This window comes from Branchiostoma floridae, chromosome 7, assembly GCF_000003815.2.
Source record: "Branchiostoma floridae strain S238N-H82 chromosome 7, Bfl_VNyyK, whole genome shotgun sequence".
Classification (NCBI taxonomy): Eukaryota; Metazoa; Chordata; class Leptocardii; order Amphioxiformes; family Branchiostomatidae; genus Branchiostoma; species Branchiostoma floridae.
In genome coordinates, this window is record NC_049985.1 from 22,984,308 (window position 1) to 23,011,180 (window position 26,873).

The following is a 26,873-nucleotide window of genomic DNA, read 5'->3' on the forward strand; positions in this document are numbered from 1 at the left end:
ATTAGAATGGATCTTATGTGCTGCTTGAATATAGAAAACTAGTAATCTTATATTGTCCCATGGCATCAGTACGTATGGTCATTGTACTCCAGTAAGGTGCTAGCTACATTCAGTAGTGCATTAAACTTTACTGACAGCTTGATTTCCACGTATATTGAACAGCGACAAGCACGTAACCACGTTAAATGGTGACGGATCAGTTTCAAAATATCAAAAGTCACATCATGTCATAAACGTCTAGGTGTCGGTTGCGCATGGACGATTGCTTAGTTCTGCGGTTCTCCCAGTATAATATTTTTCAATTGATGTGTGGAATCATTTTAGTGAGTGACAGCCATCCATAAACTTTCTATTTTCACTTTATGTGCTGGGAATAAGTGACTCAGTAAAATGATGCACCCACGTCCTAAAAAATCTACTTACTATGTTTTTGTTTATGTCACAAGAAAAGGGCAAAAACAACAATTAGAATGGATGTTAAAGTAAATACATGTTAAACTGATCTGTAAAAGGTAGGTAATATGTGTTTACATATCAATGCTTATTTGCGACATAAACATTCGAATTCTAGAGATCCTAGTTTATAAGTAGGTACTGCAATTTTACTAATCCCAGTAGATATGTGTATGATACCACTGTAACGACTACCTGTTAAAGATCACTTTTGACAGGGATACCCCCTTAGCTGTTTTTATGACCACCATATTAGTCCAACTCCCTCGTGCCCATCAAAGAATAACCATGGTATCCAAAGGGACGTTCTAAAACCCTTGCAAAGGCTTTTCACTGCCCCGACGTCTGATCGCATTAACACAAAAACTCCTCCACCGCGTACGAAGTATTTCCCCAGGCGTCGAGAATCATTGATACATGGCTAATACACGCATGTCACCATTAAGCCGAGATGCCCGAGTTTGTTTCGCTCAATTGAGTGACAGATCTTCTGACAACTCTGCGGGTATGTTCCACTAAGGTGACACGCTACCGTGAGAGGCCAAAATGTTTTTTGATCAATCTATTGTCAGATCTATTGGCCTAAAGTTGGAACATTATCGAATTGGGAACGTCTGGCATTTGTGAAAATTGTGGCACAGAAGACTCTAATGTGACACGCTACTGTGAGAGGCCAAAATGTTTTTGATCAATCTATCGTCAGATCTATTGGCCTAAAGTTGGAACATTGTCGACTTGGGATTGTCTGGCATTTGTGGCACAGAAGACAATCATGTATCAATGCATACATTTATGTGACACAAACAAGAGGATCAAGAGGGTTTAGAAGCGGGCCTTGTTTATACTATAAAATTCAGACACGGCCATTGACATTGCTTTGAGGGACATTCGTGAATCAGATTAGTATAGCTTAGACTAGCATTAAAATAGGTTATCTTTATTCTGTAGTAGAAATGCATCATGTTTCGTTAGTTGTATAGCTTGTATTTAGAAGTATGATTAGCAAGGTAAGTTAAGGTTTAAACTTTGGGCACATGCTTGACAATCGCATCTAGGCAAGCAGTTTTCTTAACAGTATAATTTGCCACAGCGTGATGGCAGTAAAACTGTTTTCTAAAGCACACAGATTTCTTAAAAATTCATTTTTTAGCTTAAAGATACATTGAGCAACATCTAGGCAGTAGTTATGATCGATATCAAACATAAGATTTACAATTTGTAAAGTTGTCAAACATGGAAGGTAAACTAGTTCTTCGGTAGATCAGAAATTTTGCTATGAGCTCACCGTGGTGCTTGAACAGTTGAAGTTTTACAAGGCAATGGGTCACCCTTAACGTGTGCATAACGTGATAGACGACAGCATCAGAAAGGCGGCCTGTGTGGTCCTAACATCCGTCACAAATCCCGGCAAATCCTACTTCAGCCTCTCCACGTTCACTTCACGTAAACATGCCTCTAGAGGCATTGCCGCGTGTCCTACGAGACTTCATCCCCAACCACTAAAATCGGTGCAATTTACTCCATGTAATAAATGGCTCGGCTCCAAGGATTAAAAGAGAACAGATTAAAGATTTGCCTGGCTTCAGATTTCTCATTATTTCCACTCCAACAAGCGGCACCAAGTTCTCGGTTGTCAGAGTTTAATGTAAATGAATGTCCCGAGCAGGCGATATCGGAATTTCATATTAGATACTTGCATTGTGCGGATCATGTTTCAATATTCTCCTGATGAAGCGGTAACTGAGAAAAATGACAGGAAAAATTGGAATTTTGTTTGAAGGGACTGTGCGACTGTGGTTGGTGATGTATCGGTCGCTCATACTTGCGGCAAAGGCACGGTAGAATTTATCAGGATAGACACAGGGTCCATAGAGTGTCTGTTATACGGTGACTGATGCGTAATCAACATCACACATCATCGAAGGAAGGTCTTTTGGGGCAGTGTATCGTTGGTGCTACTGATTTTTAGGGTACAGAAAAAACAATTAACATTTCTTATTTTATTTTATTCGCATTAATTTTTTGAGCATGGGACAAGAAGCTCACAATGAGCTTATGGAGGTCTTCTGCTCTGTATATTAAATACAATGACAATCAAAAATTGAGATTATAACGAAACGTATAACTTAAGATGACTTGAACATAAACTACTTCATTTCGCAACGTAAGAATAACAAGAATACTAACAACAAAAACGGGCTAGAGCGCATACAAGGCTAATCAGATTAAGTAAATCTTCCGGTCATTTTGATAAAATTGAAAACATAGTCAAAGATATTAAAATTTATCGAGTGTGGGAGGAAAGGGCTGCCCATAGTGAGAATGGTGCATAAGGTATTGTCTGATGAGTTAAGGGGGTCTCATTGCCACTAACATTTCTTCTGGGTTATATATGAAGATATAGGTAGTTGCATATGCTGATGTTAATCATACATTCCTTCAAGTCATCAACCAAGCATCGGGGTGTTTAAAATTCGCTTTGTGAAAAAACTATCGTAGAGTGGAACTCATTGCCACCAAGTACAGTAGGGGCATCCTCATTACATAGATTCAAACAGTGTTTAGATTGTGCAAAGGTTAGTTGTGACAGGTCGTTCAATGTGGTATAACCAGCTGCTGTTGTGCCGCGTGCTTGCGTGTTTCCCCCGGCGGTTATACCAGAAATACAGATACAGATATAAGCATTTCATGAACACTGAACAAAACCATATGAACAGTAGCAATTATTTTGCCTCCACCACTGACAAAGAATAATGAAAAACGTCTTCTGTGGAGAACCATTTTTACAAACATACATAGTTTGCTACATTTGAGGCCACCATTAGCGGCTCATCAGTAATGGTACATCTGTTTCACAGTACCCTATAACCGATGTAATGCTTTTTCTGACTCAGTGCTAATGTGTGTAACAATGTACACATTTGGTATGTTTCCAAGGTCTTGGTCTATTGGTAAGATAACTTAAAGGTTATAAATTATCAGTAATTGCAAAAAGGCGACTTTTACGAGTAAAGCATACATTTAATGCTAATTGTATATAATATAACGTTACAGAAGATTATTATTATTTTATTAGTTTGTAACAAACGTGCGCTAGTCCACATTGTGTATCATGGATTATCAAAACTAATTCATTAATGCTATAGAAACATACATACGTTAATGGAAAACGTACGTTTTTCAGAATATTGACAATACTTTCCTTTACACTGTATTTTAACATATTCTTCAGTTGCCATGTTATGGGTAAAATCTATACACATTTCATCTACCAATAAGTGTGCAACCTCCCACATTTTCCAAAACCAAGGAATTACCATTGGCAGCTTGGTATAACTTTGTGTAGAAAAAAAATGTCAAGGGTTTTAAACATTTTGAAATATTATTGGTAAAATCACAGCTATATCTCCCACAATCTCTAAGATAATTACAAGGAATCGCCATTTGTAGCTGGGTATAACTTCGTGTAGGTTATTATCTTAAGGTTTTCAAACTATTTGAAATATTATTGGTAAAATCACAGCTATGGATTTCATCTACTAATATGTGTGAAACCTCATACATTTTTCAAGGCCAAGATACTACCATTTTTAGCTTGGTAAAACTTTGTGTAGGATATTATGTTAAGGTTTTCAAAAAAATTGAAAATATTATTGGTAAAATCACAGCTATGGATTTCATCTAACAATATGTGTGAAACCTCATACATTTTTCAAGACCAAGATTAAACTTTACCATTTGTAGATTGGTATAACTTCGTAGAAAAATATGTTAAGGGTTTCAAACATTTTGAAATATTATGGGTGAAATATTAGCTACGGAGTTCATCTATTAATATATGTTTAACCTTCAACGTGTATTTTCTGAGACCAAGCAATTACCAGTTGTAGCTTGGTATGTCTTCGTGTAGGAAAATATGTAAACATTTTGAAATGTTATGGGTAAAATCTTAGCTACGGAGTTTATCTACCAATATGTTTGCGAAGTCACACATTTATGAGACCGATTTTTGTAGCTTGGTACAACTTCGTTTGGAAAATATTTTTAAAGTTTTTAAATATTTTGGAAATATTATTGGTAAAATCACAGCTATAGAATACATATACCAAAACGTGTGCAATCTCCCATCACGTACCCCGCCACCCTGCTCTATACTGGCACGTACTCTCTGCCCCATCCGCGCACCTTTAAATCAATACCATGGACGACACTTCATCAAAAAAGCCCACCCTCCTCCACTCCACACCGCATTGTAAACGTATTGTTCTGTGGTCAGTAACAGAGGAAAACACATTATACTAATATGGCGATGATATAATCCGGCCTTGTAATTTAGAATTCCATTACAGGTAGTGATAATAAACAATTACAGTGCAATTGGGACTGATTTAGTAGCATGATTTCATTACTACCCTGTTGGTTGTTTTAATAACAATATTTATCACATTATACTATAAAACTATTACCGTGATAATGACATAACTGTATTTTTTGGTACGTATCTCTGGAAAGGGTACATCTGAGGCCCTTGCATGCCCCCAAGGGGTTTGCACATCAAACACACATTAATTCGGCAATACATTTGTTCGATCGTTAATAGTACAGAGCTCCCAATAAAACACCAATGGTCGATGCCTTATTGAATTTGTCTTGACCATATGGACATTGCTAGCGCATAACAAACGATAGGAGTAAATTTATCAGGTTTATAGCTATGCTTAACAATTCAACTTTGGCAATCATGGTCAACTTGATGAGTGATTCAAAGTTGCTAACACAATGTAACAGTTACCCTAGCACCTGCATAGAATATGGAATATGGTCAGACGTTTTAGACACCAGTCAACCGCTTTTTTTGTCAGTGTTTGGACCATTCTAATATACCACAATAGAATTCGGAGGCAAAATAAGGCTGAGTGTATTGAATGAACACCTCTCCCGCTGTTTAAATACAGGAGCTTAATATGTTGATTCGCAGGGGCAATAAGGCAAGTTGTCAAACAACGAAAGCCCATCAGACTACCAGTATAGTAATACGATGGCATAGAAAGTAGTGACTGTGGCTGAAATAAGCTGCGAATCTAAAGGGTAACCAGGAAAATTGCGGTGAACCCAGAACGTTGCAATTGTTGTTATTTTGGACCGGAGGATGGGGGGGGGGGCTAAAATGTTATCAGCCCAATGTTTATTATTAAACCAAAGACGTAGAGACATAGCCTTCGCCTTACAATGAACCTACATGTGTAACAAAATAAATCACACCAGTGCCGCTGGTGAACTATGAAACGGTGACTACCAGTCACTGCATTGAAACGGTGCAGTGAAACAGATCCGATGCCAAAATTACTATCCACTACTGCTTGGCAGTGGACAAGTAAAATCGATATTTGAACGATAATCCTTAGAAGGAACTGCATTTTGTTGGTATCCAGGATGTGCTTTTTCTTGGTAACTGTAATCTTTGTCTGTCATCAAAGATCCCTACAAGGGTGTTCTGGTCACGAAGTGCTCAAAGTGTATCCTACTTTAAATCATGCTTTCTACTCATAATAAAGGATCAACCTTTGCCGAGTTAGGTGGCTGTAGCATAGGCTTCTGCATAGGCCATAAGGTAGTGCGAACTCTATTTACATCCTAAAAAGGAACTGCATTTTATCGGTAGCGAGGATGCGCTTTTTTCTTGGTTACTGTAATCTTTGCCCTAAAAGATCCTACAATGATGTTCTGGACATGAAGTGCTCAAAGTGTATCCGAACACATGTTTTCTAGTCTATTCATAATAAAAGATTCAACCTTTGCCAAGTCAGACGGCTATAGCACACTGGGCTTTTGCATAGGCCATAAGGTAGTGCGAACTTCATATACGTCGGCTTCGCCAGACAGATTGCCTACCTTCTCCAAACAGATTTACGGTAGAGATGCCCTTGGAAGGGTCAGCTCCGGGTAACTCTGCCCTTTGCGGAATAATATACAGCCGAATAGTAAGACAGATTGACGTGGTCAACCCTATGGTATTTACTCCTGTATCCATTGCAGTTTCCAATCCTTCCGCCGCATAAAGTACCATAAAAAGTGTTCACTTTTGTAATAACCACAGGGGAAGAATTACCACCCAGACATTTCTAGCGCGCCCTAGGGAATATGAAAAATAATACGCTGCCTACATCTCAATTTGATGGGGATATTTCCGCCAACTATTGGAACAAAATGCCCTCCATTGCACCTGAATGGCGCGGTGAAGACTTTATTTGCTTGTCGAATCTCGTAAAATGTGATATCCCATCCAAGGTGTGAATTGGATGTCGGAACATAAAGTTCTCCCATTCTGCTGTTCTATGTTGCGAACCTGATTTATGGGCCATTCAGAGCGGTTCACTTCTTTGCTGGTTCCCAATTACTTACCCGTCATTGTCCACGTGGTTTGAAGGGATGTAAATCCTACACGTTGCTGTACAGGGGTGTCTAGGCATTTGCACGAACCATAGGAGATTCGTACCAACATTATGTGATACGCACGAATTGCTTTGCGAAAACCCACGAACCTTATGAAAATCACTGTGCAAAAACGTACGAACCTTATGCGATACTGGCCGACCACCACCGGGTCATGTGATATTACGTCATTCGCATAAGGTTCGTGCAAATCGCATAAGGTTAGTGTGTGTCACATAGGGATTTATGCGAATCACATAAGATCCGTACGTTTTCGCATAGTGATTCATGTGGTTTTCATAAGGTTCGTGCGTTTTCGCAGTGATATCACATATTTGTTTGTACAGATCTCATAGGGTTCGTGCAAATGCTTAGGAACCCCTGTTGTACCTGTTAGAAAGTACTCTTTTCCTGTTCTTTGCCATCATCTACCTCAAACAGCCTGGCTCAAGTCTAACTATTCAGGCTACCTGCGTCCTGAATTACATTGTACATGTACATGAACATATAATTGATTGTATAACTTACGATTTTTAACGGTTTTAGTTTAAAAACTATCTTTAAGCAAACTTAAAGCACAAGTAAAGTATACTTTCATAAAAAAGGCAAGCATTACGAAGGTGCATGAAGATAAGATTTTGTGCCATGGTTTCTATTCAAAGCCTCATTTTTGAGACCCCAAAATATTTGTAACATTTTCCTGGGGGAGCATGATTCTCTACGCTCCTGAATATTCTAACGGATTTGAATTGAATTTGTGGATATGTGCCGTGCACCTTTCTTATTTTGCATCCATTTTATTTTTCTATTTTTTTCCAAGTTTTAACATTGGGGTACTAGATGTATTGTTTACAAACTAAGAGGTGTAAGTAGATACTTATCTAGATTTATAACTTACTTTTTATTAATAATGAAATACTATCTTGATGATCAAATACTTGCTTGATTCCATGTAAATATTATCACCATCAACACATGAACACAAGTCATGTTTTATTACCTAGTTTTCTATATCATGCATAAATTATGAACTGAAGTTGATTGAGCTATTCACATACCAAAATGCTGACGACATTGCGTCAATGACTGTATTTGATTTTCCTTCGCTTCGACTATGACACTGCAAATCCAACGAAATGATTAATTACCCTGAGCTATAAAGGCTAATTAATTGGTGCATGATGCATGTACCTGTTATTGAACCTAGGTTTCCTGTGCTTGTCAGGCCAGTAAATTACCATATCATTTATAGAGTGTTTCTGACAAGGTTTAGGTCAAGAGCTGCTGACTGAAAATGAAATGAAATACACCTAATCCAGTATAGCTTATAAAGCAGCTTTAATTATCTACAAACTACAAAACAAATGTATGTAGAGACTCTTGAAATTTCACTTACTAAGTAAAATTGCTTAACATGTGCATATACAATGCATCTCAACCTAAAACATTTCCAAACTAGATTATCAAAGAAATGTGTCATGCCTTTGTTCAGTTATCTTCCTTTTGATATTTCAACAAAAACGCCACTGCAGTTACAGAAAAAGATGCTAGGGGATATAAAGCCCAAACCACATATTTCATTAATCAAAAGCTGCCACAAAAATCAAGACCATATTGTACAGGGAGATTCTGCGACAGTCACAAACTATCGGTGGGGGGGGGGGCACAATCAACATTAACCTTAGTTTTTTCAACCCTTTTTACATGTTTATATCATAACAATCCATGTAGAGGTTCTATCGTTATGCTGGTCTCAAATACGGACACACAGGAACACACACACACACAATCGACCAAATACAATAGTTCGATGTGGGTAGTTACAATTTGCGATGTATCTTCGGTGTATCTTTACCTCTTTACCTTTTTTTTTGTCTTGCTGGGGTACAGTCGATTGATTTGTGAGGAACAGACGATGATTGTAGTATTTGCATAAAGAAATCTCCTGCTGCGAGCTATTTTGAGATGTGCATTATTTTTGTCAGCCTTCTCAGCATTCCCTCGTTCCACGTTTCCCCGTTGGCGCCAGGATCCATCCTTTGTGAACAATGCGCTAACGAGCTGAGGATGCGATACGAAGTAACCACATTATTCAATCTGACAAGCCGCATGGAAATGTATGCTAGAGGAAATTCTTATCGCACGGGTACTCAATGTGACACGGACTAAACGATCTGTACCACCGTGACACGACTTCGACCCTAGGGACTCGCAGAATGCAAACATACCTGCATACAATACCACAGGGGGGTAATCCTAGTTGTCAGTGTAATCCTTATCTGTCGAAACACGAAGCATCACAGGGCAGAGCTAACGTTATATCATAGACGCCACGCAGTTTAACCCTATCCAGACTGGGCTTTTTTTGGCATTTCATTCATTTAATTATAGATGTTACACTAAAATATGTTAGATTTATAAAGATATATGAAGTTTAGCAAGAATATCTTAAAATCCCATTGTAAGAATTACCAAAATTAGTGATTTTTGTAAATTATGCCTTTCAGAAATCCGTTGCCATGGCAACACAAAAAATCATAAACTTGTTCTATTTTTCATAAATTGTTGCCAACAATATCTAAGGTCAAAGTCACCAAGTTTGATTGCTCTAGCACAAGCCGTTTGGGAGCTATACAACGTCAAATTTAGCGCAGGCACTTTTAGCCCCTCATCACCCCAGTCTGGATAGGGTTAAGGCGATTTGATTCCGACAGTCTACAGACAGGTGGAGGCCTATGACCTGAGTTAAACTTCTTATCGCCGCCGCCATGCAAGATTGTTTCAGACTGTTATGGGAAGCTTTCTGTCTCTTTCGTTTTTAATGTAAGACACTGACACACGGGGAATATCTGATATTTGATTTATGTAGAGACAAGTCCAATTAGGTTTACCCTTGGGATAAACAAATATGTCTGCAAAATGTGTCTCTTTGCAAATTTCCCAAAACATCTAAATTGACTTGAGTCTGTGGCGTCATTTTTGCATAGACGTTTGGCCCAGGACCCAAAGATCCTTGGGTTAAATCTCCTAATTAACATGAGACAAAGTTTTGTCCTTGGGACAGGTAGGGATGTGAAAATGACTACCTAGTTTTCTAACCCTGATGATGGTGTCTGATAGACATCGAAACGTTGAAAGTGAGTACAACTCTGGTTGCCATTAAAGAGATCCATCAGTCACGTGTGTAAACAGGCAATAGGATTTTTATCAATCAATGACTACCTGCACAGACAAACGTACCTTCAAATTTTCGATGGCTATCAGTCCATCTTGATCACGGAGAGACCAAGTTCTCGCGAGAGTTGGTTGTGTTTTTTAAGAGCCTTACTATATGAGTACCTAGCTTTGTTTGGGAAAGTCCCTCAGATATGACTTTAAATGGGGGTCCCGGCCCATGCTTGAAGATAACACAACTCGAGCACGTTAAAGAACACTTATCGAAAAGAGTGGGGGCAGGGTGTGAGAGTGACAAATACAATCTGTCCTGATATGTACCTTTTTGAACAAGAAATTTAAGTCAGTTTTGCTAGAATCTTTCGAAGTTGCTGCAATGACAGTTGCTATTAGATATGATAGAATAATAACTTAGAAAGTCACTATAGAAATGTACGAAAATTACGAATAGTATACTTTAACCTTAAGGTATGCATGGGGTGTACAAGATTTATTATCAGGAGGAGATATTGTCTGATCCCAGGGCGAAAAAAATAACTATAAAACTAATCGCTGGTACGTACGGAAAAGCCGGATAAGATTGTGAAGATTCTTCAACAGGATTCTACGCAGTAAAACAGATTCTTCTTGCCAGTGTCAGCATCTAACCTAATTCCACTATTGTTGATTTTCCGCACCAGACAAGAAGACTATTTTGTTTCGAGTCATTGTGCTCGCCAAGAAGGTTACGTTTTCGGTTTTGCTATAGTGACACGGCTGTAGATGTATGTGTGTTTGTATGCAAACAGTATTACTCGAGAAACTGTGGGTGGATATTCATGATCAATGTCAATTTCAAAATGTTACCTCTTGATAGTCTCCTATGGTACTGCAGTGGAGCTTCAATGTTTGTGTGTGTTGTTTATTTGCTTGGCATCATCATAATTCTAAAAACCTGTTGATGGGTGACTTTGCAATTGTTGCAGGAATCAATGATCAAATTATATTTGTACATTACACTTGACAGCATTGCTAGAAGTACGATTTCCTTTCGAACTGCAACTCAATTGTATAGTTTGGTGATTTTTTCTGTGCTATTGCACAGTACAGTGGTGTAAATGTTACAACAGTAATTGTTTACTTTTTTCTCTTTCCCTAGACTGACGTTGACACTTGCCTGCCCCATGAGACTACAGAGGTTCCCGATGGATCGGCAGCAATGCAACATGCAGCTGGAAAGCTGTAAGTTTACCAATGACAAACCGACCCTGACCGCCCGTCAATTAGCAGTTCGACCAATAAGGGGGTGGCTACATAACCGTCACAGATTTGAATTTTCATGTTTCTATCCTGTGTTTTTACTTTTTGACGTGGGTGGGCGAAGTTATGGGATCGGTCTAGGAATAGCTTTATACCCCTGTTACATTATTCACGATCTTCGGGCGTATCGATGGAAGATCGGCCATATTTTAGATCGGCAAAGGGTTGCGCGTATGTTTCACCTGAAAACCGTCCCTGTCACATATAAGCCATACTTTGTACCTTGTACACTTGTTGTGCAATAAAGTGATTATTATAAGCGAGGTCTGGGCAATTGCCGCAGACTCATATCGTCCGATTTTCGCGCAATGTGACAGAGGTATTTCAATAGACAAACACTTGCGCGTTAATAAACATACAGTAAGATGGACTGAATTTTTCTATCAAGAAAGACATACTTCCATTAAAGATAATGAGAGATAATGACAGGTATTCATTACTTTGTTTCCAGTTGGGTACAGCACGTCGGACTTGAATTTTAGATGGAAGAATGACAACCCGGTCCAACTGTCAGAAGATCTGGAACTCCCCCAGTTCAAGGTGGAAGGATACACGCTGACGCGATGTGATAAGACCTACAACACAGGTGAGTGAATAAACAAGTGTTACAGTTCACAAGATCGATATGGATCGATTTAACATGAATTCTAAAAGGGTCCCTGTAACAGTTTACATGAATTAAGATTTAACCTAATGGAATCATTATAGAGCTGTATCCCGCATACAAATAGAAAATATTAGCTAAACGCAAGAATAAACCGGAAAGGAAACAATATATTTTCTAAAACAAACGTCATACTTTGCCTTCACATGGTCTAGCCTAAAAAGATCCATTCATTCTCACTCGGGTACATTTATATGTACATATACTGACCAGCCCGTGTCCTGCCACTTACTACAATATGGAATCGAATACCACCCGCTACTTTCTTTACCAGTAAATTGATGGTTACAGCCGTACGTGCCATGTCATCCACTTAATGTTTTTAGACATTGCAAGATAAAACAGAAAGTATTATGTTTCTCTTTCGTGAAGGTAAACATTCAGGATTAAACAAGTTGTCCACAACTGAGGAGGTTTTAAGCCCTGTGGTGCGAAGTATAAAGTAGATCTATGACACAATAGACCTATATTAGCGTCAATTACTTAATGAGGGGACATTATTTTGTACATTATCTAGCTGTTGTCCCTTTCATAACGTTATAAATTGTTTGCAAGAACACAGAAACTCTATTCAGGAGTCTGACTGATCACATGTCCAGTATTGAAAGTATAATGAGATTTAGCTGCAATGCCATGATATCCTTTGTAAATCCATCCATTCATTCAGCCATACATTCAGTCATGACTAGGACCTTGAAAGGGCAACGCTAGGTGAATACATTCGTACCATTGCTTACACATAGCGACATTGCTTTTACATATAAACATAGCTTCTTAGGGTGATAGATAACGTTAAAAAGCTACGTTGGCACATCATTCTCCGAAGAGAACCTTGCCCTAACTGCATTGGACCTTTCTGACCAATACTTACAACTGTAACGAGCAAAGAGTCTACCCTACGTACGGATAGTGCATTTTTATTAACGACATTCCAATATAAATGAGCTCCCAATTCGAGGTACCTGTCAGACTAGGTGACACCAACGTTCGATTCGCTGGGCTTGCACTTAGACTGGGCATCGATCGGAAGAAAGTACGTACCAAAAACAAGTGGTCCGAATCAGCCTTCGTTGTCGGTTAACTTCGTCGGTAATTACTTTCTTGGACCTGTTTCTATCGTTTGCACTCCAAGCTGAGCACTCAAACGCGAGCACTCAAACGCGAACGATGACGAAGTTCTCTCTCTCTCTCTTTCTCTCCCTTTTCCTCTGCCTCCTCTCCTCTCCTCCCCCTTCATCCCTCTCTCCCCTACTATCTCTTTACATAAAAATACGTGTGTATGTTAAAACTTTGTTTGTGTGTGCGCTTGCTACTAAGCTACATACTATTAGATACATAGATAAAATCCATAGTTTGTTCCATGTGCCCTCCTTCAAACCCTCTTTGCCAAGCCTATCTAACAACCCCCTGCGAAAACGATTCCTTCTCAAAAGCCGTATGAATGCATAACACAGATGAATACATGTGGCCTTGCATTGTTCTTAACCAAAAGCCATCCCAACCTCCCTACGGAGTCCACGAAATCCGGTCGAATACTAGAAATCGATCGAAGGTGCTGTCGCGGAGGCTAAAGCCTGCCTTGCTGACAGGACCAAGTGGCTAACTATTACGGCGTTACCACCGAGAGGTATTCATAAGTCCCCATGCATGGGGATGCATACAATTCGCCTAGTTTACTGCCCTTCGGGTTAAGTTACGCACCATTGCTTGTTAATCTTGCCGTTAAGCGGCGACCGTGACTGCGTGAGAATTGAACCCATTTAAATAACTGCAGATCTCTTAAGACCCCTATTTTTCCCTATTCCAAAGGGGGAATTTAAAACGACGTCTTTGTGTCTTAGGTCCTCACAGTGATATATGATCTGAACTTGGACTTGGTTTAGCAAAATTGTATCTTTACGTGTTCAGAAATATATATGAGTTGTCTGCATTTGTGTCTGCATTGTGTAGTCAGTAAACCGCCTCACGGTTTTCGGTTTGTACAGATGCATATCCTGACAGGTTTATTTGATCCACTCACACCAGAAAAGACTTCAGCCCTTTTAGATAAGTGTGGTGGGTTCTTTTACCAGCTTAAGGTGTCGTTCTTAAACACGTCCATTTTACGTGAGATCGCGTGGCGCAGAGGCAGCGTGTTTGTCTCGGGACCGAGAGGTCTCGGGTTCGAATCCGGCTCCGTGTCACCAATCTTGTGCCCTTGGGAAAGGCACTTTACACGGCTTTCTTCACTTTACTCAAGTGAGAATGTCATTGAGTACCTAGCTTTGACTAGGGCCGTCCCTCGGATAGGACGTTAAATGGAGGTCCCGTGTCTGGGAAAGCTATACCCCAGGCACGTTAAAGAACCTCCACACGTGCGATGGTGCGGTGTGAGTGGATCAAAAACTTACAGTCTTGTGTACGTCTTACGTACCGTGCCTGGAGTCCTCAGCCTAATGAGGTTAAGCACGTATAAAGAAAGAAGAAGAAGACCTCCATTTAGAGGCCCTAATTGAAGTTATGTACTCAATTCTACCTGAGTGAAGTGAGGAAAGTTGAGTAAAATGCTTTACAACAACATGTCATGCATCACCAGTTACAGGGGAAAAAAACATAGTACCAAGCTTTGAAAAGTATGTTGCTTTGTTTAGCACTTGGTATATTTTGGAGTCCTTTGTGATAGTATGCTTTGGTTTCATTAGTAGACATACCTGGTATCAAACAGCGCGATCTATGAATGTAGCCATGTATAACAAAATTCCAAAATGACAGCCAATCGAATACACTACGAATTACTAACAATATACAAAGAATCTTATTTAGACAACATTCCGGCTCATTCCGATTCCTGTGGGAAGGTACCTTTGGGACGGTTTGATGTACGATTTCCTTGTGGTCATGTTTGACAAAGCTCCCCATCGATTTGAAGCCCGTAGGTACGTACAAATCATACCTCAACACACGACATATCCGACTCGGAATATCTCAACCCCATTCCAATTTTCTTAACTGTAAATATCCCGTATAAGGAACAGAATGAAGCCCGTATGTACGTAGAAAGCATACCACAACACATGACAATTTTGACTCGGAATATCACAAACCCATTCCAATTTTCTTAACTGTAAATATCCCTTATGAGATACAATTCTCGCTGTGGCGCGTCTTCCTATTTACAGCGCAATTTTCTATCAGATACACGCGGGAATGAAGGCTTCAGACGCCGCTTTATTAGTCGTTTGTCTCGCGGTCGATGAATAACGGAAAGCCTCAGAACGGATCCTATTTTCGCAGAACGGTTTGTTGACGGCGTAATGTCTGCAAAATGGCATGCCTGTCAGAATTCGTCTATTTTACCGCTCATAATGTGTCGCATACCCAATCCCAAGGTGACACTCTTATCTGCTTCTAAAGGTCTACGTTCATTGATGACATGACTTGTATTAGACAAGCTATAGTATTGTTTGCATAAAACACTTTTGATAGGTAGACATACATTGCCCCTTGCAATGGGGTCCATTTTGGCATCGCTGTATTTGAAATCAAATCGATAAAAGTTGTGAGCGCGTTGACGGCATAACTCCAGGCTGTATAGTGTGATTCAGTTCAACGGAGTTCATATGTTGCAAGAAAAAAAAATTGGAAATGTTGTCCCGTCTTCTCTTTATTGTGAGACTACATAGATAATAAACATAACTAGAAGGGTAAATTTGGGAGCAAATGCGTAATGTTTATCAACATATGGCCTAGCAGTACTAATCTGCTTATTGTTACTCAAACACATTTAGATATATGCTGACCAGTCCCTCTGTCCTCCCACTTGCTACAACTTGCTCGAACGTTATCGAACAACACAGGTTTTCTACTACTTAACCTGAAACCATAATGGTAACAGCCGTCTGGTACAGGTTTATTGACCTCATTTTTTACACAGAAGAAAAAGATGGCGGGACAAAGTACAACAACATATTGCCTTTCTGTGAAGGAAGAAAACATAGGTAACATGCGTTTAGCCCTTCCCCTTATTTGCAAAGGTTCGCTTGTACTTACAACCCATTAATTCTGATGAAGACCTTTGAATAAAAGACTTTTGAACAAAAGTCGAAACCGGTAAATCTTTGTGTCTCAACCGTCATCCATCTGACTCCTTATCGACCAGTACTGATCTGCTTATTGTTACTCAAACACGTTTAAACATATGCTGACCAGCCCCTCCACCTCTGTCCTACCACTTGCTACTTTACCAGTAACCATGGTACCAGTGACAGACGTCTGATTCAGGATTATTGAACTACCCTCCCCCTTATTTAGAAACCTTCGCCTGCACTTGCAACCCATCCTCCTAAATAACTTGTATCGAGTCGTATTCCGACTAATGAACTAGACATGGTAGTGATGGTAATCCACATTACAGATCAGTCGGCGTCACAGAGACCCCGTGATGAATGGATTCTCCTCGCGGTACCGTAATTACGTCCACCGGGAGCTTATTGGGATGTCTTCGGCAACGTTTTCTAGTGGTCTGAATTCCAATATCACAAGAAGAGAGAGAGAGAACTGGTTTATTTAAACACACACAATGTCAAGTACAAGGAGGTAGTCCGAAGACTAAATGGCCTCGTACCATGTCCTCGTAAAAATTCAAGGGTTTTTTAACCTCCATGAAATGTCTTGGGATTCGTATAAAGTAATCTAGAAACTCTCAGTTCATTCCAGATTTATGTGGCCGTTCCAAATGTTTTTGCCATGTTCAAAACCTTCCAGGTGCATTTGAAGTGGAGAAATATCGAACGACATTCAATGATAACTAATTTAACTGCAGTACGACCGAATTCTAAAGCATTCCGAAATTATTCAAAACATTCTGATCTGGGGTATGGAGAATTTCTAGAATGTACTGCAAATACCGAGAAATATACAAAAATTTTCATTCAGATGGCATTCCGGCTTATTCCGCCTCTCGTGTGAAGAGGTTATAATTAGCAGCATTTCGGATTCCCACCCGAATATGGCACGGATTTTGCAAATTCTTCATTCCGGCTCCGATTCTGCTTGATTCCTACTGATTCCAGTGTAAATGAAATATCAACTTATGCAGTCTCCAAACTCTTTCCTTGTAGTTATATCTTTCTCTCCCATTGGAATGGAGAGAGTGACTGGAATAACAGGTAGTGACCAGAATAAAGTTAAGTCTTGATAACGCACGCCTTGTAGGGTTCATGGGCATCCATAACGAAACATTCCAAACTTCACATCCAACGCATTCGCGTTCATTACCGCCTACTCAAACGACACCACGCAAAGGAACGTGTGTAGAAGCCTTAGTTTTGTACGAACGTGACTTCCAGGAAAATTGGTGGATGATTAGAGGGTGACCTGAGGGAGACACAACATCACGAGTTGGGCTCCCAATTTCCTGAGTTGTACGTCCTATAATCAGTGTTTCGGTCCCGTTAGACTATTCTTGTATGTGGTCGTGTTATTTTGCCAAAGATGAGACCAATACAATTTACCTACTGGTTAAAGTGTCTGAAAACTTTGTTTCGTAGAGTTTTATGTTTGTACTTTTTTTTTTGCATTCACCGAAGGGAAATGTATCATTTTCTACATTTTTTTCTTCCTCTTCGTTTTCTTCTTCTGTTTCAAACAAATTAGTACAATGAACTTGGCCAGACGCTGTCACCATGGTTACTTGAGGCACAGCAGACACCCTGTGGTGTTCGATTACATAATGTAGCAAGTGGCAGGACAAAAGTTGAGGGGCTGGGACCAATATGTATGAATATGTTTTGAAAATGATGATTGACAGGCGCTATGCTAGACCGTGTGACGACAAACATGATGCATTTGCTTGCAAATGCTACGTTTTTAGATTTTTTTATTCAGGTGTGGAAATTATAACAATCACAGTAACAGTACACTTGTGCCAACAAACTTAATTCATAAGCACCGTCGTCAATTTTAGGTTTGAACATATATTCCATTCACTCAGAAAAGCATAAAGGCCTGTATATGAAATCTCACACCACACAGTTGACAATATCACCAACTGCATATTTCACCAAAAAAGACTTAACCAAAACTCTCAAAATACTACCATATATAATTCCTCCTGTATATATATTCGAAACGTCTTTTTTTGTTTTTCTATTATCTATGGCATTAGTTTCAATAGTTGTAATTTTGAAATCTGATGCTCTGAGGTTTTAAGTCTCATTACCTTTAGAGCAGAAGGTGATTAGATGGTCTGTCAATTTGCATTCTATAACTACAGTAGCATCTGGTTTAGCATCGTGAATGTTAGAGAGGTTGCATATCTGCCAATCAACGCCATTATAAGCGCAGCGCCAAATTGTTTCCAGTTGTACAGTTCGCTACAACACCTGAGGCAAAGAGTCGAACTGGGCAAGCTGCCCACTGCTGTGCTCATTGTCGCTGAACAAGTAGTTCTGCATGATGTAAAATACTGATAAAATGAAACTTTACACGTTTACAAACTACAATATTCAACGCAAACGATGCAAAGCTTTGTAGGGATGTCACTGCAGCCCAATTGGTAATGACCTCACAATAGTTTTCGAGCTTCTGGTCGACCACCGGTCCAAATTAGTTGTTAACTGGTAGACACTGGTTCAATTCTTTGCACGGAGCATTTGGAAGGGACGTAAATGGGGGTACCGAGTTGGAGGAGGTGCCTTGAGCACGTTAAAGGCTAACAATCAAGACACCAAGGAAACCTGCTGACCCAAGCGTCACTAGCCAATACAAGGACCTGGGCTAACGAAACAAAAGAGCAAAGCTTTGACCTTTGGTAGTAGACACAGAATTGGAACTTTTGAGACGACCCCGTGTCTACAAATGGCGTGATTATGGTAATGGGCACTTGTAACCTACCCTAGATTAATTCGCTGGAAAATCAAGACATAAAAGTATAGCTATGATGGCATCTGGGCTTGCGACTTGTAACTCAGAGAACTTTTGAGATGACCCCGTGTCTCATACACAATTGTTCTCGCGACATATCAGTACAAATGGCGTGATTATGCTAATTAGCACATGCGGCCTACCCTAGATTAAATTGCCGGGAAATCAAGACGTAAAGTTATATAATACCAATCCATCTTTGTTTGCGACTTGGAACTCACGGAACTTTTGAGATGATCCCGTGTCTCTTATCCAATCGTTTTCGCGACATACCATTACAAATGACGTGATTATGCTAATTAGCACTTGTGACCCATCCTAGATTAAATTGCCGGGAAATCAAGACGTAAAGTTGTATACCAATCCATCTGGGCTTGTGACTTCGACTAAATAACCCAATTTTGAGACACATGCTTGCGTCAGACATAACATCGTTTCAGTGACTCCATAATTCATTGTGTCTACCAAGCAAAAACGCCAACCAATAGGAGCTACTGTTTCATAGACGTTGGATGAAGATATCGTTAATGTGTACTAAGAACCCATTCCATTGGCCTATTGGATGGTGATCGGTGAACGACCGCGCACAGCGACTAAAAGTGGATTTGTATGACGAGTCCCATCATTTCTGCTTCATAGAAAAAAACTCCGGATAACAGTGGAATTGAAATATGATGTTAAAAATATCAGTATCGTGATATATTTCAGCATGGTCGAACTGTGCATATTGAATAAGTCAGACCAAAATTTAAAAAAAAAGTAAATAATAAAATAAAAAAATCGAGAAAATGTTTTATAGGTAACTGAAAACACTTCATTTTTTTTTCTTTGGCCTAATTAGAAAAAAATTAGTAACGTTTCACTTATTAGCCCTCAGTGTATACAGTACAGTGATACAAGACGTACATATGTACATCTACATGTAAAAATATGTAGATACTCATTTACTCGGCGATTTGGCTCGCCTGAAACTGACGTAATCGAAACACTTTCCGGTCACCCAGCTGATGTGAAGAATAAATCACGTCTGTCTCATTTTTGGGTCTGCGGGGCCCGTTCCTGCATCGATCGCATTATCTCTCCTCAGATGGGCTATATTACCACATATTGACCGGGGAAGTTTGTGCACGAAAGCGTGCCACAATACCTCTCAGCGCGCGGGATTCTAATGCTACAAAAATCAATGATCGCACACACACGCGCTTATCAAGCGACTAGAGCCTGACATTGTCTGATCTCACTGATGAGTATAGACTGTAGGGATGCGTACCGGAACTGTGTACGGGTACAGTACCGCGAAATTCGGTTTGGTACAGGTCCAAATAACGGATGAAAGTTTGTCACAATACCTCTCACTACCGCTACAAAAATCAATGATCGCGCACACACGCGCTTATCAAGCGACTAGAGCCTGACATTGTCTGATCTCGCTGATGAGAATGGACTGTAGCGATGCGTACCGTAACTGTGTACGGGTACAGTACCGCGATATTCGCTTTGGTACAGGTCCAAATAACGGATGAAAGTGTGCCACAATACTTCTCAGAGCCCGGAATTCTACCGCTACAAAAATCAATGTTCGCGCACACACGTTCTTATCAAGCGACTAGAGCCTGACATTGTCTGATCTCGCTGATGAGAATAGGCTGTAGGGATGCGTACCGGAACCGTGTACAGGTACAGTACCGCGATATTTACTTTGGTACAGGTCCAAATAACGGATGAAAGTTTGCCACAATACTTCTCAGCGCGCGGAATTCTACCGCTGCAGAAATCAATGTTCGCGCACACACGCGCTTATCAAGCGACTAGAGCCTGACATTGTCTGATCTCGCTGATGAGAATGGACTGTAGCGATGCGTACCGTAACTATATACGGGTACAGTACCGCGATATTCGCTTTGGTACAGGTCCAAATAACGGATGAAAGTGTGCCACAATACTTCTCAGCGCGCGGAATTCTACCGCTGCAGAAATCAATGTTCGCGCACACACGTTCTTATCAAGCGACTAGAGCCTGACATTGTCTGATCTCATTGATGAGTATAGACTGTAGGGATGCGTACCGGAACCGTGTACGGGTACAATACTGCGAAATTTACTTTGGTACAGGTCCAAGTACCGGATCTCGATGTAGCGGGTACTTTACCTAATCTCCAAGCAGATTCCTCCGGTGGCATAAAACAGTAACATAAGATGGGGAAGGACTTTACCCCTCTGCCGGCTGAAGTCCTTCCCCAGCTTATGTTCCTCCTTTATACCACCGGAGGAATCTGCTTGGAGATTATACTTTACCTGTATGAATTTACACTGTGTAATATTCAAACCGGTACCGGTACATTACCGCAAAATCATTTCGGTACAGAACCCTCGCCCCTAACCACCGGATTTCGATATACCGGGTACTGTACCTTCATAAAGTTATACCACTCAAATATCTACTTGTTATTAAAGACGACATTTTAACGCTTAAAAAGACGAATTTAGCGCTTGCGTTTATTTGAAATCAGTGCCATTATGTAAGTCCTCTGGTGAAACTTTAGGCTATGGACACACACCACTTCTGTTGTCATTGAAGCTTTGCATTGAAGCATTGTCAAAATTAAATAGTTCATTATTGTTTTGTCAGTACTAAAAGGTACATAACGTAGTACATTTTGCATGATGTTAATTTGTCAAGTCATCAAGGAACAGGTACCGGTCTGGATCTGAACCAAAATCTCTGTAACCAATTCATGTACTTGTACCGGAGGCTACGTTTTTAGGAACACGTCCCTAATATGTATGGAGACATCCAAAACCTTTCAATCGATCGCATCTATCTTTTCAATCCCTCGTAGCTTGTTTCTTGTGCTTGTCTCTATTGCATACACAGTCGACCGCCCCATAGCATAATACACTAGCTTTGTACTGAACAGTACAAACTGCATATCTAGACAGATTAATTGATTCACTCACACCTTGAAGGACCCCTACACTTTAAGATACTCTCCTCAGACATGGTCCCTCCATTTAACGTCCTATCCGAGGGACATCCCTGACCGCAGCTAGGTACAACCGCTAACCTGAGTGAAGTTATGCCCCCTTTCCACTAGACGGCGACCACGCTGTGCTCCCACTGCGACCTAAATAGGATATGTGTAACCTTTGATTTCATACTGGGTATATCATACAACATGTGCAATTCGTTGAGCGATCTGTCAAATTTTAGATCACAGAGAGAGCGCCGCGAGAGCGCCGTCCTAGTGGAAAGGGGGTATAAGGAAAGTCGTTTTAAGTGCCTTTCTCAAGGGCACAGCGTCTGAGCATACCAGGGGACTCAAACCTAGGATAACTTGGCTTTGAGTCAAACACCCTACAGTTACACTACACGGCGGCACTGTTCACGTTCCCCTGTTGTTACTGATGGATAAAAAATCCATTTCTAAGTACCCACCAGGTCTGTAATCTGAAATATCAAATCTCACTACGGCATCAGCTCTAGATTGCGGTGGGAGGGTTACTACATGATTTTGCAATCTACCAATGTCTTTATTCAATAAAGCCGCTTATAAACAAAAAAATGCTTCACTAGCTCTCTGATGCAAATTCGAAATGATAGTGAATCAGCAGATATTTCAGTTACACATAAGATGAAGGGGAAGCGTTGTTTAAAGTTCGACTACTATTTTCAGCTATTCGCCCAATGGTAAAATCAGATTCAAGCAAACTGGTGGAAACATAGACTGAGTTTCAAAGCAAGCGCAGCATTGGCATTGTACATTTGCATTCCTTGCGGAAGCTGATCTTGGCAAATGCATAGAATAGTCACTGCTAGACGAGAAAAAATGCATAATTAGAACAAGAACTACATTTTATCTGTCATGTCTGCAATACGTTGACGAAAGAAGCATAGCTTTACAGAAAAGTCCCAGCATTTCACACTTTTCCGATCAACAAAAACTCCCCTCTTGAGAATCTTGTTTAAGTCGTTCAATCCGATTATTTGTAATAACGCATCTCCCAAATGCATGCAAAAATACGTCAAACCCTTGAAATGAATTCAGTATATTTTTCATGTCGCTTTGTATTTATTCTTATATTTCATTTTCCTTCCCTGTTGTATACTACCGCGTTTTGCCCCATTTGCCTTTTGACATAGTTTTACAAACTTAAGGTAATAGTTGATAGTGAATCTTCTGGACGAGTTTCAATAATACCTCCTCCCCTCCGCCTCAAAGTAACTTTAAGCGTCAGTTTGTAACTCGCAGGTATAATACACATCACATACCAACAAAATGTAGTTTCCATCAAGCAGATTTGATATTTCATCATAAAGGTCATATCATAGCAAAGACGCCTACTTCCATGTTTCTTCAAGCTTGTACATATGACACTCATTTGCATGATTTACTTCTGATAATGTTCACCTTCCCTCTATCTTTATAATGCTACAAGTATGAAATTCCTATTCATGAATAACCTGGTTGTTGAAGCACACCTGTTGTTGCCACTGGTTATGTAATCTCCTTGCAGATCCTACGGTAGCCTAAGCTAATATCAGAAACTTGGCAATTAAACGTGGACAATGAACGCTCGTATAGGCCTGCTACACTCCTTTGCTAGCTTTTGATCTTAACATCATCATAATCATCATCATCCACTGCATTCTGTCTCTACAGTCTTTGAAGAGTCGTGTAGCTGCATTCAGTCTTTCTTCATCTTATGCTACCGTAGAATCTGCTTGGAGATTACTGATTATATACAACTCCCTTGAAACGCAGAGTCTTACGCTTCTTTAAGAAAACCTTGCCCGTGGCATTGAGCGTGGACACATAAAAGGGTTTAATTTCCACACGGTGCCGTTAGGTCGCCAGCCGGAAGCGCCCCTAACTTTCTTTATGAGGGTGATCTAAACGCCATAACCCCTCGGCTGCAATAACTTTCAAACAACATCGGCTCCTCCCTTGAAGGATTGCGGAGGATCTCCTGCGTGACATCTCATTTCAAGTGCTGCCCTTTTGTGAAATGAACTGTGCCACCATTTGAGGGAAGGTTACAAGATTGGCATCTTTAGATGAGACACCACGAGGTTTTCTCCAGGCGGAGAGATTTTTGAGTGATGGCGGGAGATAGGCCGAGGGGATCCGCTTGGTGGTGATGAAAAATGGCACGTTGCGGCGAATATATCATCAATCCGCCACCATTATGAAATACCGCTGCTTAGTTGTCGACCTAGCCTGTCCATCATAGACACATCATAACTTTCTTGCCACGCCCGTTCACGTGTGGGTCACAGAAAATATATCACACATGTGTATGGCACACCCTTAGTGAAGTTTTACATAAGTTTAGCCATCTAATTTAGCCTCCTTTAGTCAATATTTTACAATGATAAAATCCTAAAACACATCATATCTTTGGCACTGACTATCGTTCCATCCTATACGAGTAGTAGGTCATTGCCACTTAAGTTGACTCAGGTCTGATGCAAAGTTACTTCTACCAGACGGATCCCCGAAAATCCCATCTAATCGACAGCTGCCTACTCCATTGAGTATATTAAACGTTGTAATGCCTTTGAATTAAATGCAAAGATTCTTTCTGTATCTTTGCCAAAAGTTACATTTCAAAACCTGAGACGTCGACCAACATTGGAGTTAATTCGCCAAATAATTCTCACCTTCTCTCGTGACGCATTGTAAACGTTGCTCATTGATTACAGGTAAGGTCCGCATTTGCATATACATGTATCACAGAAGCTGTTAATGCAAACAAGCCCGGTCTACATAGGGTTGATGATGTCATCATGACTACCATCCATGGCAAGTGGTGATATGAAGAAATGGTATTTGAGTAAGCAATTCAATTTGTCACACCAAATACCACCGACCAGAGCATGTTTCTGCGATCATCAGCAAATTTAAACGTACCATTACACGGTTTTTACACCCCAGTCACAAATGTGTGCCATGTGCTATTATGTTGAACATGTTAGGGAGGTATTCGTAATGGCTATAGGTCCGCGAAATCCAAATCCATGTGTGTAGTCATTTGCAACTATGTGACCGCGCCCTAAAATATTCCTCCAACACGATGCCACATTAAGGAGAAGTATTACAAATAATCAAGAGTAAATGCGATTCTTTGCAAGTCTTCCAAGAACCACCCCCCATCGAAGTCTCCAGACAAGCTGCCAAATGAAATTAGACTCCATGTGCAAACCTGGTTCCCTCCACACTTATTTATTTCAGCAAATGTGGTGGATCGATTCAAATTACCGGCATTTGCTGCCTACGCAAATTTAATATAATTCCCCGGTGTGGTAATATAAGTCTGTCATCACTTTGCGGCAAAACTCTGCGTTAAACTGCGTAATTACTTTATTCTGAAAGCTGATGTAATAAAGGGGACATTTAACGATGCGTAATTTATGTGAAGATTTGGCAAGTACGTCATGTGCATGGCATCGTGTTTGGCGTAACTGGTAGAGCGTTTGGCTCACAATCTAGAAGTCTCGAGTTCGACACCCGCCGTGTCCCCGACGTCATGCCTTTAGGAAAGGCACTTAACACAACCTTCCTTACTTCACCCAGGTGTTAAATGTTTACCTTATTTCGGATAGGGAGTTAAAGGGAAATACTTCATCTACCTTCTGTCTGTACTGTGTATGTGGCACTGTAAATATAAGTTTCTAACTATGAGTGCAGTGCCACATTGTCCTCGTCTGTCCAAAAAGAATTACAAATAGCACAAAAGTACGTCATGAAACTATTACAGCGTCAAGGAATACAAGAGACAATACACAAGATGTAAATATCAAAACTATGCTATGTACATCATGTTTTACTCGCACGCCATACTATAGGGCGAGACTAATGGTGTAGTTTTGTGTACGAGACTAGTTCGGGAAAACGCTGTATTTTCGAGAAAATGTTGCATTTCTAGTTCCCTTCTGATAATTTTAATTTTTAGTGCCACAGAGGATGTTTAATGTTTAGTGTGGGTGTAATATAAATATAGATGCAGAATTCATATTATTATCACTGCCAACGATAGACCACGCGGAATAGTACTACAATCGGTTCAAGGTACTCTTGCAGTCAATGCTAGTATACCTCAAGTTGATAAGTTGTCGCAATGCCATTGAGCCACGGAGGTATGCACACGTGCGTGTAAAATGACGTCACACCAGAGTTATGTCTTCAGACGTTCGATTACGGAAATACACTAATCTTTGTAGTGACGACAATTGTACGACAGCCTTTGACGTTGACGTCAGGTAATTTTTAAATTACGTCACGCAATTACTCAACAAATGCAACCAAGCACTAATCTGATATATGATTAAAGAAGGAGCTCTGTTTGGGAATCATGTTTTCAGCTACTGATAGGAAACGCCGCGAGAATTTAAAAGTTTTTCTACTGATGCAGAGGTTGCATGCACGGCACCTAAATTTAAAAAGTAATGTTTTAGGAGAGCCACACTTCGAGCATGTTTAAAAGAGAAGGGTACTGCCCGGTGTGAGTGGTTCAAACCTATTCCCCTGGCCGCACCTGGGAAAATTACTGATGTACTGAGTCCAAGCCTGAGTTAGAGCCGAATGGCAACCTCTACAAACCTTTGCGATCCAGCCCCGCTAATTGTTCTAAGCTTCTCGCAATTCAGCCGGTCTACATAATGATAATGAACATAATGATAATAAAAAGTGATTTGAGTATTTGGCAACTTGTTTCTTAGGTCAAGACATTCTAACTTGTACTACTTTGAATGATTAAGACCATTTTCATTCATATATGTGATAGAGCAAAAAAGTACTAATGTAGATAACATGCAATAATAGTTAGACCAGATTCAAACGAGACAAATTTTCGGTCATACAATTACAACACTGTCATACCTCAGCTTTCACACACATGGACCTTCGTTGTATGCCACAAACACCTTTATTGTACGAACACAAATTTT

General features: G+C 40.1%; 1 protein-coding gene across 4 annotated transcripts in view; it reads left to right on the forward strand.

Annotated features, from left to right (window-relative positions):
- LOC118419765 (glycine receptor subunit alpha-2-like) overlaps positions 1–26,873 on the forward strand; it is a 78,875-nt gene that overhangs the window by 36,288 nt on the left and 15,714 nt on the right. For all 4 annotated transcript variants that reach the window (XM_035826348.1, XM_035826346.1, XM_035826349.1 and 1 more), the window contains 2 exons: positions 11,195–11,280; positions 11,810–11,944. In XM_035826348.1, coding sequence (XP_035682241.1) covers positions 11,195–11,280; positions 11,810–11,944 — 221 coding nt within the window. The remainder of the gene's footprint in view (positions 1–11,194; positions 11,281–11,809; positions 11,945–26,873) is intronic.